This window comes from Paroedura picta, chromosome 3 (genome assembly GCF_049243985.1).
Source record: "Paroedura picta isolate Pp20150507F chromosome 3, Ppicta_v3.0, whole genome shotgun sequence".
NCBI lineage: Eukaryota > Metazoa > Chordata > Lepidosauria > Squamata > Gekkonidae > Paroedura > Paroedura picta.
Genome location: NC_135371.1, coordinates 109410641 through 109427747, shown reverse-complemented (window position 1 = coordinate 109427747; position 17107 = coordinate 109410641). Strand labels below are relative to the sequence as shown.

The window sequence follows — 17107 nt, the reverse complement described above, 5'->3', positions numbered from 1 at the left end:
CAAGCTGAGGAACTAGTTCTATTGATATTGTTTTAACTTTGTGCTAAGGTTATGTGGATTATTTAAAAACCAGGATCTGCCAAGATAGTAACCACTCACCAATCACCTTAGCATTAAAGATTTACAATTTAACAGTTCACCTGAGAAATCTGATGCAGAGCTAACTCCTATACCTCATTATAAAAATATCACATGGTCAAAAAGTAGATAAGCAAATCAAGGACTTTCTCAGCTCCAACAAGATCTGCCATCTCCTCAGCAAAATGATAAATGGCATGTACTAGGAAGCCATCTTAGAATGTTATTTACAAACATCTAATGGAAGGCAAGTAATGTTATTTACAAACATCTAATGGAAGGAGTACCCAGATTGCTGGGGGGTAAACGGTAATGACTGGGAAAGGCACTGGCAAACCACCCCGTATTGAGTCTGCCATGAAAACGCTGGAGGGCGTCACCCCAAGGGTCAGACATGACTCGGTGCTTGCACAGGGGATACCTTTACCTTTACCTTAATGGAAGGCAAAAACTGTTGACTAAAAACAAACCCACCCTAGAGCTCCCGAAAGATCATGAAAGTTTGCCAGCGAAAATCAATTAATAGCCAGGTTTACTCAATATAAGCCTTATATGCTTTAAAATACAAAAACAAACAATTAACAAGAAAAAGAAAATTTATTTATTTATTTATATTTTTATACCGCCCTTCCCTACGGCTCTGGGCGGTTTACATAAAACATTTTTGAACATTCACATAGAACACTATCAAAATCAATATCAAAAATCAATATAACAATATAACAATAACAACAACATATCAACTGGAACAATTAGAACGGCACTTCAACAATAACTTGACAATCCCTCAGTCGGTTCATTCCCTCAGTCTGGGGGGCACCTGTAGATGTTATGGCTCAGTCGGCCCCACCAAATGCCTGGTGGAAGAGCTCCTTTTTGCAGGCCTTGCAGAATTGTGGAAGTTCCGGCAGGGCCCTGATCTCTTCGGGGAGTTCATTCCACCAGGTGGGGGCCAGGACCGAGAAGGCTCTGGCCCTTGTTGAGGCCTGACGTGCCTCTTTAGGGTCAGGGATCTGTAGCCAGTTGGAGGTGGCTGAGCGTAGAGCTTTTCTGGGGGTATAGGCAGGGAGGCGGTCTCTCAGATACACTGGGCCCAGACCGCGTATGGCCTTAAAGGTGATTACCAAAACCTTAAGCTTAATCCGGAATTCAACTGGGAGCCAACCAAGTTCTTGAAGTACCGGCCGGATATGTGATCTCCATGATGTCTTAGTGAGAATCCTGGCCACGGCATTCTGCACCAGTTGTAGTTTCCGGATCAAGGATAAGGGTAGGCCTGCATAGAGCGAGTTGCAGAAATCCAGTCTGGAGGTGACCATCGCATGGATCAATGTGGCTGGGTGCTCTGGTTCCAGGTAGGGCGCTAATAGTTTGGCTTGGCGGAGGTGGTAAAATGCCAGCCGTGCTACCTTCGTGACCTGGGCTTCCATTGTAAGGGAAGCATCCAGGATCACGCCCAGGTTCCTGGCGGAGTGAGTCGCTAGGAGCTGCACACCATCCAAGATGGGCAGGCGCACTTCCTCCCATGGTCCCTTCCTACCCAAACACAGGACCTCCGTCTTTGCAGGATTGAGCTTCAGACGACTCTGCTTGATCCATTTTGTGACTGCTTCCAGGCATCTGGCTAAAGATTCTGGGGGGGGGGTCAGGGCAGTCATCCATCAGGAGGAAGAGCTGGGTGTCATCTGCGTATTGGTGGCAACCCAGCCCAAACCTCCGCACCAGCTGAGCAAGAGGGCGCATGAAGATATTAAATAGGATAGGAGAGAGCACTGCTCCTTGTGGGACTCCACATGTGAGCTGGTGACGGCTAGATACTCTCTCTCCTATTGCTACCCTCTGTCTGCGACCCTGGAGGAAGGAGATCAGCCATTTGAGGGCTGTCCCCCGTATCCCAGCGTCGGCAAGGCGGTGAGCTAGGAGCTCATGATCAACTGTGTCAAACGCTGCCGACAGGTCTAATAGTATCAGCAGCGCTGACCCGCCTCAGTCCAGTTGGCGGCGGAGGTCATTCGTCAGGGCGACTAGCGCTGTCTCCATCCCATGGCCAGGCCGGAAGCCCGACTGAAATGGATCAAGGGCTGAAGTTTCTTCCAGGAATGCTGATATTTGGCCCACAGCAGCCCTTTCAATCAACTTCCCCAGAAACGCCAGATGCGAGACGGGGCGGTAGTTGTCAGGCTCCTGCGGAGCCAAGGATGGTTTTTTGAGCAACAGGCGTACCACTGCCTCTTTTAATCCCTCCGGGAATTCTCCTGTTGAAAGGGAGAGGTTGATTATTTCCTGGAGGGGAGCTCTATATTCTTAGGTCTGTTGTTTTTAGGAGCCACGATGGACATGGGTCTAGAGGGCAAGTGGTTGGCCTCGTTGTTGCTAGCATCCTGTCCACTTCATCTAATGAGAGTCGTCTGAAGTAACTCATTGTTCTCTCCAAAGACGGCCAAGGAGCCTCCAGTTCATTTTCTGTGTCCAAAGTTGGTGGGAGGTCATGGCGGAGAGTTGAGATTTTGTCTGCGAAGTGACTCGCAAATGCCTCACAGCTAATGTCCAATTGGCTATTGTTTTGGCGCCCTTCATCAAGGGCGGTGAGAGATCGGACTACCCTAAATAGTTGTGCTGGGCATGAGTGCGCAGACGCGATGCTAGTCGAGTAAAAGTTGTGTTTCACTGACTTCACCGCCATCTCATAGGTTCTTAACTGCATTCTATAAGACGCTCTCGATTCTTCGTCGTGAGTCTTCCTCCAAACTCGCTCTAGTCATCTCAGTTCCCGTTTCTTCTCGCGGAGCTCCTCAGTGTACCATGGGGCCCGCTTGAGACTGGGACGGAGAGGACGTCTGGGAGCTATCTCATCAATGGTGGCCAGCAATCTTTCATTCCAGTCACTGACCAGTCCATCTAAAGAAGTGCCGGGAGGCATTGGGTCCCGCAGAGCATTCAGGAATCCAATCGGATCCATAAGTCTCCGTGGGCGAGCTGAAATTTGCTCGACGCCCAAGTGAGGGGGAGGTGGCAGCCTAAGTCTAAGTCTTCAGGGTATAGTGGTCCGACCACGGCAGTAATTGTAACCGGATCCATGCTCAGCCCTGCACCGAAAATCAGATCCAGGGTGTGACCTGCCTGGTGGGTAGGGCCAACAACAAATTGCAAGAGCCCTAGTGTAGCCATGGCCGACACCAGGTCCAGCCCATTGCCAGAGGGTGGCAATTCCGCATGGACGTTAAAGTCCCCCAGGATTAATAGTCTAGGAGACGGTAATGTCCAGGTGGCCGCCGCCTCTAGCAGGGCTGGCAGGGCATCTGGAGGTGCGTTGCGCGCACGATACACCAGCCAGATGGCCACGCTCTCGGTTGTACCCCACCCGAGGCCAACACATTCAATTCCTGGAATTTTCGGCGCAGAGAGAGCCCTGAAGGAGATGTTGTCACGGATCAGGATTGCCACACCCCCTCCCCGCCCCACAGTCCATGACTGATGGTGGACGGAGAACCCAGCCGGAGTTAGCTCTTTAAGGGCGACTGTTTCGCCGTCCCTGGTCCAGGTTTCCGTCAGGCACGCCAGGTCTAACCCGTGCTCTGCGAAATACACTTGCAGGGTGGAGGCTTTGTTGTTGATGGACATGGCGTTGCACAGCATCAGTGTCGGAGGTGGGTTGTTCACCTTTGCCTCCACCCTAGTGGCCCGAGAGATGGGGCGGAGGTTAGAAGGAGTTCAAGCATGGTCATTTCTCAAACCCCTTCTATTGTCCAGCCTCCTCCCACCGCTGTCCCTGCCTCTTCCCCTTATTATTGGAATCCCTGACCCCCTTGGGTCCCCCCTTGTTGTTGTTATGCCCTTATTTGGGCTCAATGATTGAGAGGTGTCCATGTCTGATGTTGTGTTCCTCCTTGGGTTGTCAACTGCTTAACTTCTAGGGTTATGCCCTGGTTCTTGTTTCTTTTTTGGTTGCTTTGGCTTGGATGCTTTAGCTTTTTCTGTTTCAGGTGGTTGATTGGTTTTGGTTGTTTCAGTTGGATTCCAGAGGGATGACCCCGATTGTCTATTATGACACCTCAGGGCTACCGAATCTGGAGTTAATTTGTTACTAGGGTGTTGTGTACATTCTGTTGGATCTTATTCAGGTGGGATAGAAGGGGGAAGGGGCACTTTTTAAGGTTAAATTTCATTTCAGGTTATTATAGTTATTAATTGGGGTATGGTTGGTAGTGTTAGGGGCATGATTTGTGGTGATTAGAGGGCCATGATTTGAATGATCAATTTAGTTTGTATTAATTTGAGTGATATCTATGGGATTTGATAATGCCTAATTTCCCTTCCCTCCCCCCCCAAGTTTCATCCCTTACTACTTTTTTCTCCCTGTTACTATTTTCTGCCTGATTTCATGTTTATCCCTCTCCCCCTCCCCCCTCCCTTCCCTCCTTCTCCTGTGCGTGCAATGTTTTCCACTAAGATTTTCCTGCCCAGCTATCTCCGCGCAATTTTCCTGCCTATCCCTCCTTCTCCCTTTTCCTTTTTCCCCTCCTCCTCCCTTCACTTGTTACAGTTTCCCCGTTCAATTTTCCCACCCGTTGTTGTTTGTTTGTTTGTTTTCTCCCCCCCTTGTTCCTTGATCTCTTCCTCTCCCTCTTCGTCCCCATATGCTACGCTCCGTTTAGTGATTTCCTCCTCATGTCCCCCCTTCTGCATCGACAATCAGTTTTAGTTTGATACCCCCTCCCCAATCCCCCCTCTCCTGCAAGTAGTTTCAGTCTGATTCTTCTCTCCAATAAATTGATTAGTAATTCTCTCCTCTCTCTGTCGCTTCCCCCCCCCCCCCCGTTGGTTCCCTCCTGTCCTTCTGGGTCAACAATCAGCTTTAGCTTGATCTTCCCCCAATCCACCCCCTCCCCCCTGCAAGCAATTTCGGTCTGATCCTCTGCAATAAATTGATTGCTAATTTCCCCTCTCTGCATCACCCACCCCCCAACTGTCAGTTCCAGGCTAATCCCCCCCCCCAACCAGCCCGGTCAGTCCTTCCTTTCTGGGCTCTCCAGCCGCACGGCGGGGTCGTGTGCTGGTCTCGAGTTGTTCTCGGAGAGGCACAGGCAGGGGCCGGCAGTTTGGGGCTGAGCCGGCTCTCCGCGGCGTCAGATGGGTCTTGGTAATAGCCAGCCAGGGCTTCTCTCTGCTGCGCCGGAAGGTCGACTTCCCGGGGGTTGTCTTCTGCAGTGATCTGCGCGCCCTCCGCCCCACGGCTAGGCTGGGCAGTCCGGTAGTGATAATTTCCTAAAAGCACTAAAAGCAGCCTAGCTCAAATCCAAAGATACTTTGCTCTTTTGTAAAACTGTTTCAGGTGGGTTACAATCAGATGGCCTCCTGTAAGATATCAGCAAAAACCTGGGAGATTCATTTTTCTATGCTATATACCAAAAAGCCCGTCCAGGTGTCCTCTTTACCTGTTAATATGGAAAACCTCCTTCCCTGGTCTCCAAATTTGGCAAAAGAAATTAAGAGGCATAGCTCAGCTAAGCCATGTTAACTTACCAGTTCCATCCTTGCTTGCTGGAAGGAGTGTATCTGTCCATTAAAGAAGTCAGTTTTAACAAAGCAAGCTTCTGTATTCGGTTTAGCTGGGCAGCTGACTGGTTGTCAAGTTGTATAGAAACATCTTCCAAGTGCATGCCTTCCTCAGTAGACCAACATCTTCCCACAGGTCTGGAAAAAGAAGTTGGAATATGCTTGGTGATAATGCTCTTTATCCCAAATCCTTCTTTGTAGAACTATGGAACTCATTGATAATCACTTCCGATTTGACACTAATGCTTATGTCGGTCTACTATTTTGGAAACCAAGCATCAAAATCTCAAAGCTCTTTGCTCATAGTTAAATTATTCCCAACACCATCAATTAAACAAAGCAAGCTTTCACTGCGCTGATTTACATCAGATCAATTGGCCCATTTTTGAGCAAAACATGTTCTGAAAACTTTACAAAACAAGCCCTAACTTTCTGAACCAAATACTAGACAAATGTAAACATTTCCTAGGAATATATTATTGCCTAGTACTTCCAGATACTGGTCACAAATTTTCTGTCCTTTCTAACATCAGTTACATGTTGTTCATTTCAGTTCTTGATATAAAGTCAAAGAGCCATGTTGCTTTATATACCAGGTTATACCCAATGGTCAAAAGTTTTTGGATTTCTATCCTATCAATGCAGAGAAAGACCAATAGACATATTAACTACTGAAATCATCCTAACTATATATTGTTAATCATTCTAATAGTCCTATAAAGGTATATTACTGTTGTAATCCACACACTGGACAGAGGTCCAATGGCACAGAGGTCCAGTGACACTGTCCTTGCGTAATATCCTTAAGGATGTAAAGCTGACCTAATTTCTTGGCTCAGTGTTCATGCTCTTTACTACTATGCTACAGCAGCCTTCTCCCCCCAGATAATTTTTTGTTTCTTGACAACCTCAAGAAATATGCAGCTGACCTGCTAGGACATGATGGCGTTAGTCTTCTCCCCAATGCTGTTACATATGCCAGTTCTGCAAAATGATGCTCACTGGTACTCTTGCAGTCACCTTCTTGACCAATGACAGGCAGTTCCGCCAGCTTCTCCTCTGAATGCTTTTTAATTTCAAGATGGATCGCCTTAGGAGATGATGGGCACGGAGATGTAGATTGGTTGGAATGACTGGCAGAGTCCGAGTCTCCATCATCAGAGAATTTCTCTGACCACTGACTGACCAACTTCCTGAGCCCATTAACATGTTCCATAACATTGTCTAGTTCTGTAAAAACATCATCATCCACCATCTCTGGTGCATCCATTTTGGTAGTAAGGACAGGACTGCCAGGTACGTTGTCATATATGCTGAGTCTGTTATCTATCAGTGAAAGAGAGCCTGGTGGTGTTTCAGAGTCTTGAGAACCCATGTGGACCCTATTTCTGCGGCACCCATGAAAACTTCCAGTTCTCCAGTTCACTGCAGTGTTGTCTAGTGGAGACAAAAGGCTGTAAGTCAGTGCTTTGGGGAATGTCCCAGGCTTATGGCCTTGTGGCACTTGAAATATTTTGTTTTCATGCAAATGTATCTCATTTTTCAAGTTATGCTCCGAAAGATCATTCCACACAGAAAGCTTGCTGGCATCAAAGCCCTCTGCATACATCCCTCCTCTGCTACTGTGCCTCCTGGCTTTGATAACAGGACTTGGGGTGCTCACGGTACTGCTGTTTTCAGACTGGCTGCTGCTACTGCAGGTCTGTGGTGAGTAAAAGGAGGATTGCATCATCTGGCTGTTGGGCATGTCACTAATATTCACACAATTGAGGTTTCTCAGCTTTTCTTCAGTTAGTCCCTCTAAGAGAACAGGCTCACCAATAACGGGTTTGGCCTTTGAACTGGGTTCTCTCTTTAGACTGCTGGTTCTTAGGCGCAACTTCTCCATTTTCTTTAGGAAGCTCCTTCCCTTTTTGTTGCATGGTTTATCCAAAAGCTTGTCCTCGCTGATTACATTCAAGGTTTCACCAGGAGACGAAGAGCAACTGAAGGTAGGATCAGGAGATGCCAATTTATTTGAGGAGCACGTGGATGAACTCCTGCTAGTCTCCACCTCCTCAAATATCTTTGGAAAGCTGATTAAGTCACTATCACCGCTGCTAGTACTGTGAACTGAAGACTCATCATTTCTCTCCCCAGGGTCAGAAAAGGCTATATCCCCACTGCCACTGCTCTTAAGCCTCAAACTGCTAGCTACCGAAGCTCCAAAATCTTCTAAACTCTCAAGACGAGACCATCTCTGAGTACACTTCTCATAAATCCATTTGTTACTTAGTGCACAAGGTTCATCCTCCTCAGATTCATCGCTCTTAAAGAAAAGAAAGATATATAAAACATTAACCATGAATGATAAGTTTATTAATGTAATATGTGTTCCTGTACTTCCAGGAACAGCCCTCCCTGCCCTATGATCTTGAAAAATCACCTCCACAGGAGTAATGTTCCATGTAGGAGTGAAAGGTCAATGCTAGAAAGCCCTTTGTATGCACACATAAACATCCTCTTTGAAGCCCAACTATTAGTCCAATAGATTTTAACAGGATTAACCAATTTTTAAAGGATTCAGATATTTTTTCAAAACATTCAACCTAGCATAACGAAGCCTGCTCCACCACCTCACAAACAGAAAATTGGTAGATAGGACATCCTGCTAACGAAGCCATCTGATGGAGAGGCTGATTTTGTGAAGATTCAAGGGGGTGGCAGGTTACAGAGGATGAGCGATAGGGTTGTGAGTGTCCTGTATTGTGCAGGAAAGGTTGGGCTAGATGACCCAGGAAGTACCTTCTAATTCTGTTATTCTAAGATTCTAAGAAGGACATCTGGCATATTCCAATTAAATGAGTTCTTTAAACAACTGCAAATTGTATGCCAATTGTGGTTTTAATTAAGCTTTTTAGTTTAAATATTTCAATAAAATAAAAATGGTCACACCAGAATTACATTCAAGATTGGTTCTTCCATTATTTCACTGGTATAAGGTGTGCACTTTCCCCCCATAGCAGCAGGGTAATTCAAGCAGCACTGGACCATGCAAGGAAAGGCCTCCTATTCAAAAACAAAGCCTACAGAAATAGGGTTGATGCTAGTTTGGAAAGCATGATCCAATGCTTTTTATGTTACCCACAAACAGATCTGCAAAGGAAGAGTCTGAACGCATCAAGTCTGAACGCATATGGAGAATAAGGTAGTCAGATCTTCAGCATAAACTTGAGCAAGAAAGGGACATTATTTTTGCATGCTCCTTATGTAATGAAACTTTTGTAAAATGTTCGCAAACTGGAGGGGAACTGTTCTAGATGAGCCTACTGTCTGTTGTGCTGTTCTCTGACTGCAGATAGTTTTTCCTGTACAGAATTGTTTTAAAATGTGATCCTTCACATGCAGTCTGAACTGGTATAGTTCACTACACACCTCAGGGTCCTGCCATCTCATTTTGTCCTACATGCCATTAATACTGGGAGAACATGGTATGCAGATGATACAACTCCCAGCTCCACTCAATTGCTCAATATATGATCTCATTGAGTAGTAATGAGAAAAGATTTTTTAAAAATTAAAAGACTTGAAGAACACATGCATAAAAGAACTCTGAAGTATTTATGCATTCACAATAACTTTGTTTTTACTGGCTGTTATAGGTGGATCCTGATGTTTTAAGATAGACATAGGTTTGTTCTGTTTCTGAGTTTGAAGTAAAGCATGGAGATGGGCACAGGATCTAAGATTTGATGGGTAAGGGAGAATGAGCAAAAAAATGGCCCACCCTGATCATCCATCAGTGGGGAATTAATAATTTTCCCAAACTGACGCCTCTTCCCTTCTCTTTGCATCCCACACTACTTACAGGCCATGTATGAACATTGTAGGATCTTAATGTAAAGGTTCATTGGTCAAAGCCTCCTTTGCCTGAAGCTCTGAATGAACACTCCACTTTTGTTAGTCTAAAAAGTGACCCCTGCCCTGATAACTCTAAGAAATATGGATGCCAAAGAAACTAGTTTTTGTTTCCTTTTGCGAAGTCCAGACACCAACTGAGGGGAAGGTGGATCCATTTCTCCAGACATGGAGATATGGTGAATGTTGTATTTAGTCAGCAAGGAAAGAATTTTTTTCTGTAATCTGTAATTTCCATCCTTTAGATTTATATTGGGTTTTGTGCACACATAAACCTGTACAATGTGTACGTTGAGAGACTTGCAAGATTATCTTATGCCCAGCTGCTTTTATGACACTCCACTAAGGAATCCTGAGAATTGTAAAGTCAGGGGGATCCTGCTCTTTTGTCACACAGGGATGCAGACTCACATTCTGACTGACCTGGGGCAATCTGGAATTTCCCCCTGGTGCTGCCCGGGAACCTACCAAAAGCATCCAAGAGGGAATCCAAGAGGGCTCCACATGGACAGACAGCTAGCCGGAGTCACAGAAACACAGAGATTTAATGCCAGATACTGTAACACTGACTACTCAAATAGAGATAATGAGTTGCTTGATAGATTGTATTTTCAGGTTCCAGTGCCTTGATGTTATAAAGCTAAGTCTTTTGAGCAGAAAAATTAATTTAATTTGGACACATACCCGCTTCCTTTGCCGATTTATTTCCACTTTCATGGTTGCACACTTATTCAATGTATTTAACCGCCTAGAAGACAGAAAAACAAATCGACACCTTTAACTCATAATGGTACTCAACATACTTAGGTCACATATAAAATGATATTTTATAACCAAACAATACCCCTTCGTCTGCATTCATGTCTCATGGCCCAATAAGGGCTGTCATTTTGCACTCCCTTAAAATGTACACAGAAATGCCAAATGGTGTTCCTTCATGAGGCCCAAATTGTCATCAGAAAAAACAAACCTGGCAAAGTCCCTCAAATTTTGGTTAGATAGGTATGGAGACACAGACGTGGCCTCGGGCATGCTTGCTCCTCTTCTAACCATCCCCAGATATGTGAGGGTGGAGGCTACAAATGATCTGATTTTGGTGTTTTGCAATGCAAGGTCAATCAACAAAAAGGCCTCGACTCTGCAGCATTTTTTTGCAGAGTTGGGGACAGATCTTGCTTGCGTGACTGAGATCTGGGCGCAGGAAGGCGAGACAGTCGCCTTGAAAGAGCTAGCACCACCTGGGTACTGGGTCCTCCACCAATCTCAGATCCGGGGAGGGGAGGGCAATCGTGGTCCAGGAGGCTTACTCCTACAAGGCTCTCCCAGCGCTGCAAATCAGTGGAGTGTGTCAGTATTGGATGGGACTCGGTCAAGGGCTTGGCCATCTACTGGTGTACCATCCGACCAATGCCCCACCAAATGCCCTGCTGAACCTGCTTGAGGTGGTGGCCACCTGGGCACTGCAGTACCCCAGGCTTATAGTTCTGGGGGACTTCAATATACATGTGGATGCACTGTCCTCGGGACAAGGCTTGGACCTGGTGTCATCCATGGTGACACTGGGGCTCTTGCAATTTATTGCCAGGCCCACACATCAGGCTGGCACACCCTTTACTTGATTTTTGGTACTGGGATAGAGGTGGTTCTGGATGCAGCATCTGCTGTTCCATGGTCAGACCACCATGCCCTGCAGGCTCGGCTCAGGATGCCACCTCTCCCCTATATGGGTGGAGGGTGCAATTTAGCCCGTCCACGGAAACGTATAGATCCAATTGGTTTCCAGAATGCTCTGCGGGACCCAATGCCTTCTGGTGACTCATTGATGGCGCTGGTGGAAGACTGGCAATCCTGCCTGATGGCTGCCATAGACAAGATCACCCCTAGAGGTCCTCTCTGCCTTTGCCTCAAAGAGGCTCCCTGGTATACAGCAGAGCTTTGGGAGAGGAAAAGGGAAGTGAGACGACTAGAGCAGGCATGGCGAAAACTCGTGACAAAGCCACAAGAACATCTCATCGCATGCTTATTAGGATGTGTGAGATGACACTGAAAGTGGCAAAATGGAGCTTTTTTGCCGCGGAAATTGAGTCTGCTAGCTCTTGCTCAGCACAATTGTTTAGGGTAGTTTGGTCTTTGACTGCCCTTGAGTACAGACACCAAAATATGAGTAAATTGGATTTGAGCCTTGAGGCTTTAGTGAGCTATTTTGCAGATAACGTCTTGACGCTCCACTGTAACCTTCCCGTCACAGTTGATACAGAGGTGATGCTTGATGGCTTCAGACGGCTCTCATTACTGGAAGTGGACAAGTTGCTAGGGTCAGTGAGGGCAACCACATGTCCCCTTAATCCCTGCCCATCTTGGCTGCTCAAAGGGGGCAGCCACGGGTTAGGCCAATTCAGGGATATCATTAATCTCTCCCTGTCTACTGGGGAGTTCCCTGAGCTAAAGGGAGCAGTGGTTCGTCTGCTCCTTAAAAAAAACATCGCTGGATCCACAGGACCTGGCCAGCTACCACCTGGTCTTGCATCTTGCATCTCTGGGTGAGGTACTTGAAAGGGCTACTGCAGATCAGATTCTGGCATTCTTGGAAGAAACTTCAGCTCTTGATCCATACCAGTCTGGTTTCTGTCCTGGCTACGGGGTGGAGACGACACTGGTCGCCATGATGGATGATCTCCAGGTCCAGCTGGATTGGAGTGGATTGGCCATACTTGTTATTTTAAACCTGTCAGCTGCCTCTGATGTGGTCAACCGTGAGTTACTGGTACACTGTCTCTCCAGAGCCAGTTTGGTCTAGTGGTTAGGAGTGCAGACTTCTAACCTGGCATGCCAGGTTCGATTCTGCGCTCCCCCACATACAACCAGCTGGGTGACCTTGGGCTCGCCACGGCACTGATAAAACTGTTCTGACCGGGCAGTGATATCAGGGCTCTCTCAGCCTCACCCACCCCACAGGGTGTCTGTTGTGGGGAGAGGAATGGGAAGGCGACTGTAAGCCGCTTTGAGCCACCTTCGGGTAGGGAAAAACGGCATGTAAGAACCAACTCTTCTTCTTCTTCTTCCAGGATGGGGATACGGGGCACAGCCCTTGATTGGCTACGCTCCTTTCTCCAGAACTGGACCCAGAAGGTAGAAGTGGGGACTGAGTGTCACGCTCCTGTAGTCTCTTTATGCGCCCTCTGGCCCAGCTGTTCTGGAGCTTTGGGCTGGGTTGTTAATATGCTGATGACACCCAGCTCTATCTCCTCATGGACAGCTACCCAGACTCGCCTCCGGATCCATTTGCCAAATTTTTGGAAGCCGTGGCTGGATGGCTTGAGCAGTCATCTGAAACTCAACCCCTCCAAAATTGAGGTCCTATGGCTGGGAAAGAGGGGGGCAGAGCAGGAAGTGCGCTTGCCCGTACTGACTGGGACTCAACTGACTTTCACACCCCAGGAGAGGAATTTGGGAGTGACCTTGGATGCTTCACTGACCATAGAGGCACAGGTCTGGAAAGTACCCCACCAGGCATTTTTCCATCTATGCCAGGCAAGGCTACTAGCACCCTATCTGTCCACCAAGTACCTAGCTATGGTGATCCATACGATAGTCACCTCCAGAATAGACTTCTGTAACTTGCTCTCCGCTGGCCTGCTCTTGTCCCTGACCAGGAAATTGCAGCTGATGTAAAATCTAGCTGCTAGGGTCCTCACAGTAACACTTTGGAGGGCCCATATCCAGCCTGTGCTTAGGCAGCTGCACTGGCTACCAGTTGCAGCCCAAATCCAATTCAAGGTTCTGGTTTTCACAGTCTGGAACCCACATATCTAAATGACTGCCTGTCCCCCTGCAGGGCCTTGTACTCTGTGGGTACTAACTTGTTGGTCGTTTCTGACCCCAGGGAGGTTCACCTAGCCTCGACCAGGGCCAGGGTATTTTTGGTCCTGGCCCCTACCTGGTGGGATGAGTTCCCAGAAGAGCTGCATGCCCTGCGGGAGCTGTCTGCTTTCCACAGGGCCCGCAAGACTCTTCCCCCAGGCCTATGGTTGAGGCTGGAGCAGTAGGAAGATCTGGTTGCCCCCCCCCCCCTTAGGAAGCTACGTTGCCTACTAGAACACCATGAGTGGCATTGGTTGACATAGCCCCCTGCCAACCCAGAGGCAGGAATACCGCATGTGATAGACTGGGGGGTTTCTGCCAGGTTGTTTTTCTAATGTTGTTTTGTATTTTTAATGGAGAATTTAATGATTTTACTGTTGTGGGTTTTTATGCTGTAACCCACCATGAGCCAGCTTGTTAGGAGTGGTGGGTAAGAAATTAAATAATAATAATAATAATATTATAATAGCTTGGGATCTGATTTTTACAAAATAAGTATGGTATATTATGTTTAAGAACAGTTACGTGGACTAAACACAAAATTTATTTCTTTCACATAAAAGTCACATCAAGTAGTCTTGAGCTGTGTCATTTCCCAGGACAGATGATTGGTTTTTTCACAACTGTTGATGTCCAGGCCTTCACTATCTACAGATGAACACCAGGCACTCTCCTGTCTTTCTAGTTCTGTACAGGATCTGATTTAGAACATGGTTGCAAAAAAACTCTCCAACAATGAATAAACAAATATGAATGTTGCCAGTTCACACCCAACCCTCAAAGACACTTTTCCCTTTTTATCTTCAGTAGATACTGATAAAGGAATAAATACCCACATATCATTGGACACATACTGTCTTCAAAAGATCTCTTAAGGCACGATATTGTTGTGCAAATTGTTTGCAATTAAGCAATTACAGTGGCACTCCCATGGATGGGTGTGAGCAGAGAGCATTGCATAATATTTGAGAGAGCTACATGTTTCTTATTAAAATACAGAGCATACATACAGAAGTACAGCTGCTCTGGCAAAATGTCAAGGTTTCTTTTGTGCCTCCAGCATCTTGCCAAAGCAGTCTCCAGAAGAATGTCAATATCTAATTTTACAAATGGTGCTTCTATTTCTTGTTGTATCTTGTACCTAAATTAGGCAACCTAAATGTTTGACACCCTGGAAAGTTAACTTGGTCAAGCAAACCGCCAAAACAAGTGATGCAAAAATAAGCAAGTCCATGAAGGTGGTGGGTTATTTTGTTGTTGTTGTTGTTGTTTTTTGTTTGTTTTTTTTTGGGGGGGGGCGTGAACTAGAAGTTGTCCAATACTGAATGTGTCACCTGCTTCATCTTTGAAGGCTCAGAATTGGCACATCAGTTACTCAGACAGGATTCTAAGAAAAGCTAACACAACATAAACACTGACACTCCCCAACACACACACCAATCCCTTCTAACTGAAAATCCCAGTTGGACCCTTCTCAATGGGCTTCCATAAACACAGTGTATCTGAAAGACAAACAGGCTTGACTCAGGGATGATACTCTCATTGGATTTAACAGAATGCCTAGAGCCAATATTTACATGTTAGTGCTGTGGTGGTTAAAAGCAGCGGCCTCTAATATAAAGAACCAGGTTTGATTCCCCATTCCTCCTCCACATGCAGCCAGCTGGGTATCCTTGGCCCAGTCATAGTTTTCTCAGAGGTCTCTCAGCCCCACCTACCTCACAGGGTGTCTGTTGTAGGAAGAGGAAGGAAGGGTGATTGTAAGCTGCTTTGAGACTCCTTCAGGTAGTGAAAAGCAGGGTATAAAAACAAACTCTTCTTCTTCTTAAAAAAAGAAATAGAATAGAAATCTGAAAGGAAAAGGCATACACAAGAGGCAGATGCAGAACTCCACCCAGCACAACAGCCTGTAATTTCAAAGACTCTAGAATTTTAAGAGGAAGAAACCATTTCCACTAATTTCCCCATCCCACTGCAGTCCTCTGAATGCCTTCAAATTTTGATCCAGGGGGTCAGGAACCCTTTGCAAAAGGGAACAGAATTGGAAGATCTGCAGGGCAGCAAAGGGGCAGAATTCAATGGAAATCACCAGTAATTCTTAAGAGAACATAAGTGTTCTCAGAGTTTCAAAATCTGCTGTTGGATACAAGCATTGACTTTCTGCAGCCAGTTGTTCTAGCCTTTCTTTTTTGCTTGTTGACTCCAATACTGGGAATAGGATGGGGATGAAACTGGCTGGAGCAACAGAGGACTGGTAAAACATGGCAGATGGAAGAATCGGGGTTCCTCTCCTATGTACTCCTCTTACAGTATTATACAGTCATCACTCCTCACCAAGATTATACATAAAATGGGCAGACATGTGAAAAGAACTATGCCTACCACCAACACATAAGACAGCTCTTATTCTGTTGTAAGCATGACAGCTTCAGGAATGGGTGCAGTCACCACCACCCATTCAGCCTAATAAGTATGACTCAGTGAGTGGCTTTGCCAGTCCCCTTCCTGAGCAGTGTCACAGCTTGCCTTCGATATCTGAGGCACAGTCCACAGCTAAGAGCAGTAGCAGCCAGAAAAGGGGCAGGGGCCTTGACACCACAGAAGGGAAAGGCAGCTGCATACATAATTGCTACACAATGGCCAGCAGTCAGTGCTGCCAAGCAGATGCTCTCACTTGCTGCCCTGATAATAGCAGCTTCTGTCCTACAACTGAAAGGGTTCAAGAAGGAGCTTCATGCCATGGCAGTGGGAGTCCACCACAAAGACATTTTGCAAAAAGCCCACACAGAGACATGGACCCTAAGCAAACCATGGGCGATCCCTTGAAGGAGTTCAGTGATACCCATGCAGGAGTGAAGAAAATCGAACTCTTATACTAGAAAATGTGTGTGAATATATATAGCTACACAGGCATACTGGAATAACACTTAAGAAACTTATTCCTTCAGTGAGCTGAACAAGGGAAAAAGCAGGACCCATGATTAGCCACAGTTCTATTGACTTAGTATTTTTAATTAAAGCCTCAGGGAAATTCACAACCAAGATTACCTGTACAGGGAGTCTATTGCATCTTGATCTAAAAATTCATGATCTTTCCTCGCTGTTTTGATATCAATAGGGAACTGCATATCTGCAAAAGATTTCAGAACAGCAAGCGGTAAGTTTCAAAACTTATTTTCAAAAATGATAGTTTAAATTTTCAAATATAAACGCTAGTTAAAACACTGCATTTGGTGGATCAACAAATGCTCGCCTCAAGTCAGCTAAGTATTTGCAAATAATATAATAGAGATTTATAGGTGCTTACCAATAGAAGTTATGAGGCCTAATTCAGTGGGAAGAGGGTATTCCCTCCCCACTCCCAAGATTTTTTATTATTTTTTTCAATGGAAATAGTACTATGTGGGGGCTTTTTCCTTCATAGAAGAAGTGAAATGTTTCTCAAGGCACATAAAACAAGTTACAGTATTAGATATTAACCAGCAAGAAACCACGAGGACTCACTGGAAAAATTCTGCCTCCTCTACTGTTTCCTCCTTCCCATTCCTGAAAGCTCCATAGCTTCTCCCTCTTTTCAACTTCCTTCTTGGGTTCTCCACCCAGAGATCTCTTAGAATCACAATGGATGTCCCAATTAGAGATCAGTTCCGGGTTCAGAAAGAAGATTTTGGGATGGAGCCTTGGGAAGAAGAAGAGTTGGTTCTTATATGCCACT

General features: G+C 46.0%; 1 protein-coding gene across 8 annotated transcripts in view; it reads right to left on the bottom strand.

The window, feature by feature from the left end:
- The window catches only part of LOC143832561 (rho GTPase-activating protein 7-like), a 221191-nt gene that overhangs the window by 17847 nt on the left and 186237 nt on the right, over positions 1-17107 (bottom strand). For 7 of the 8 annotated variants that reach the window (XM_077327149.1, XM_077327147.1, XM_077327148.1 and 4 more), the window contains 4 exons: positions 16441-16522; positions 10216-10279; positions 6564-7942; positions 5602-5772 (listed from right to left, as the gene is read on the bottom strand). In XM_077327149.1, coding sequence (XP_077183264.1) covers positions 5602-5772; positions 6564-7942; positions 10216-10279; positions 16441-16522 — 1696 coding nt within the window. The remainder of the gene's footprint in view (positions 1-5601; positions 5773-6563; positions 7943-10215; positions 10280-16440; positions 16523-17107) is intronic. The other variant, XM_077327154.1, reaches the window with a different exon arrangement.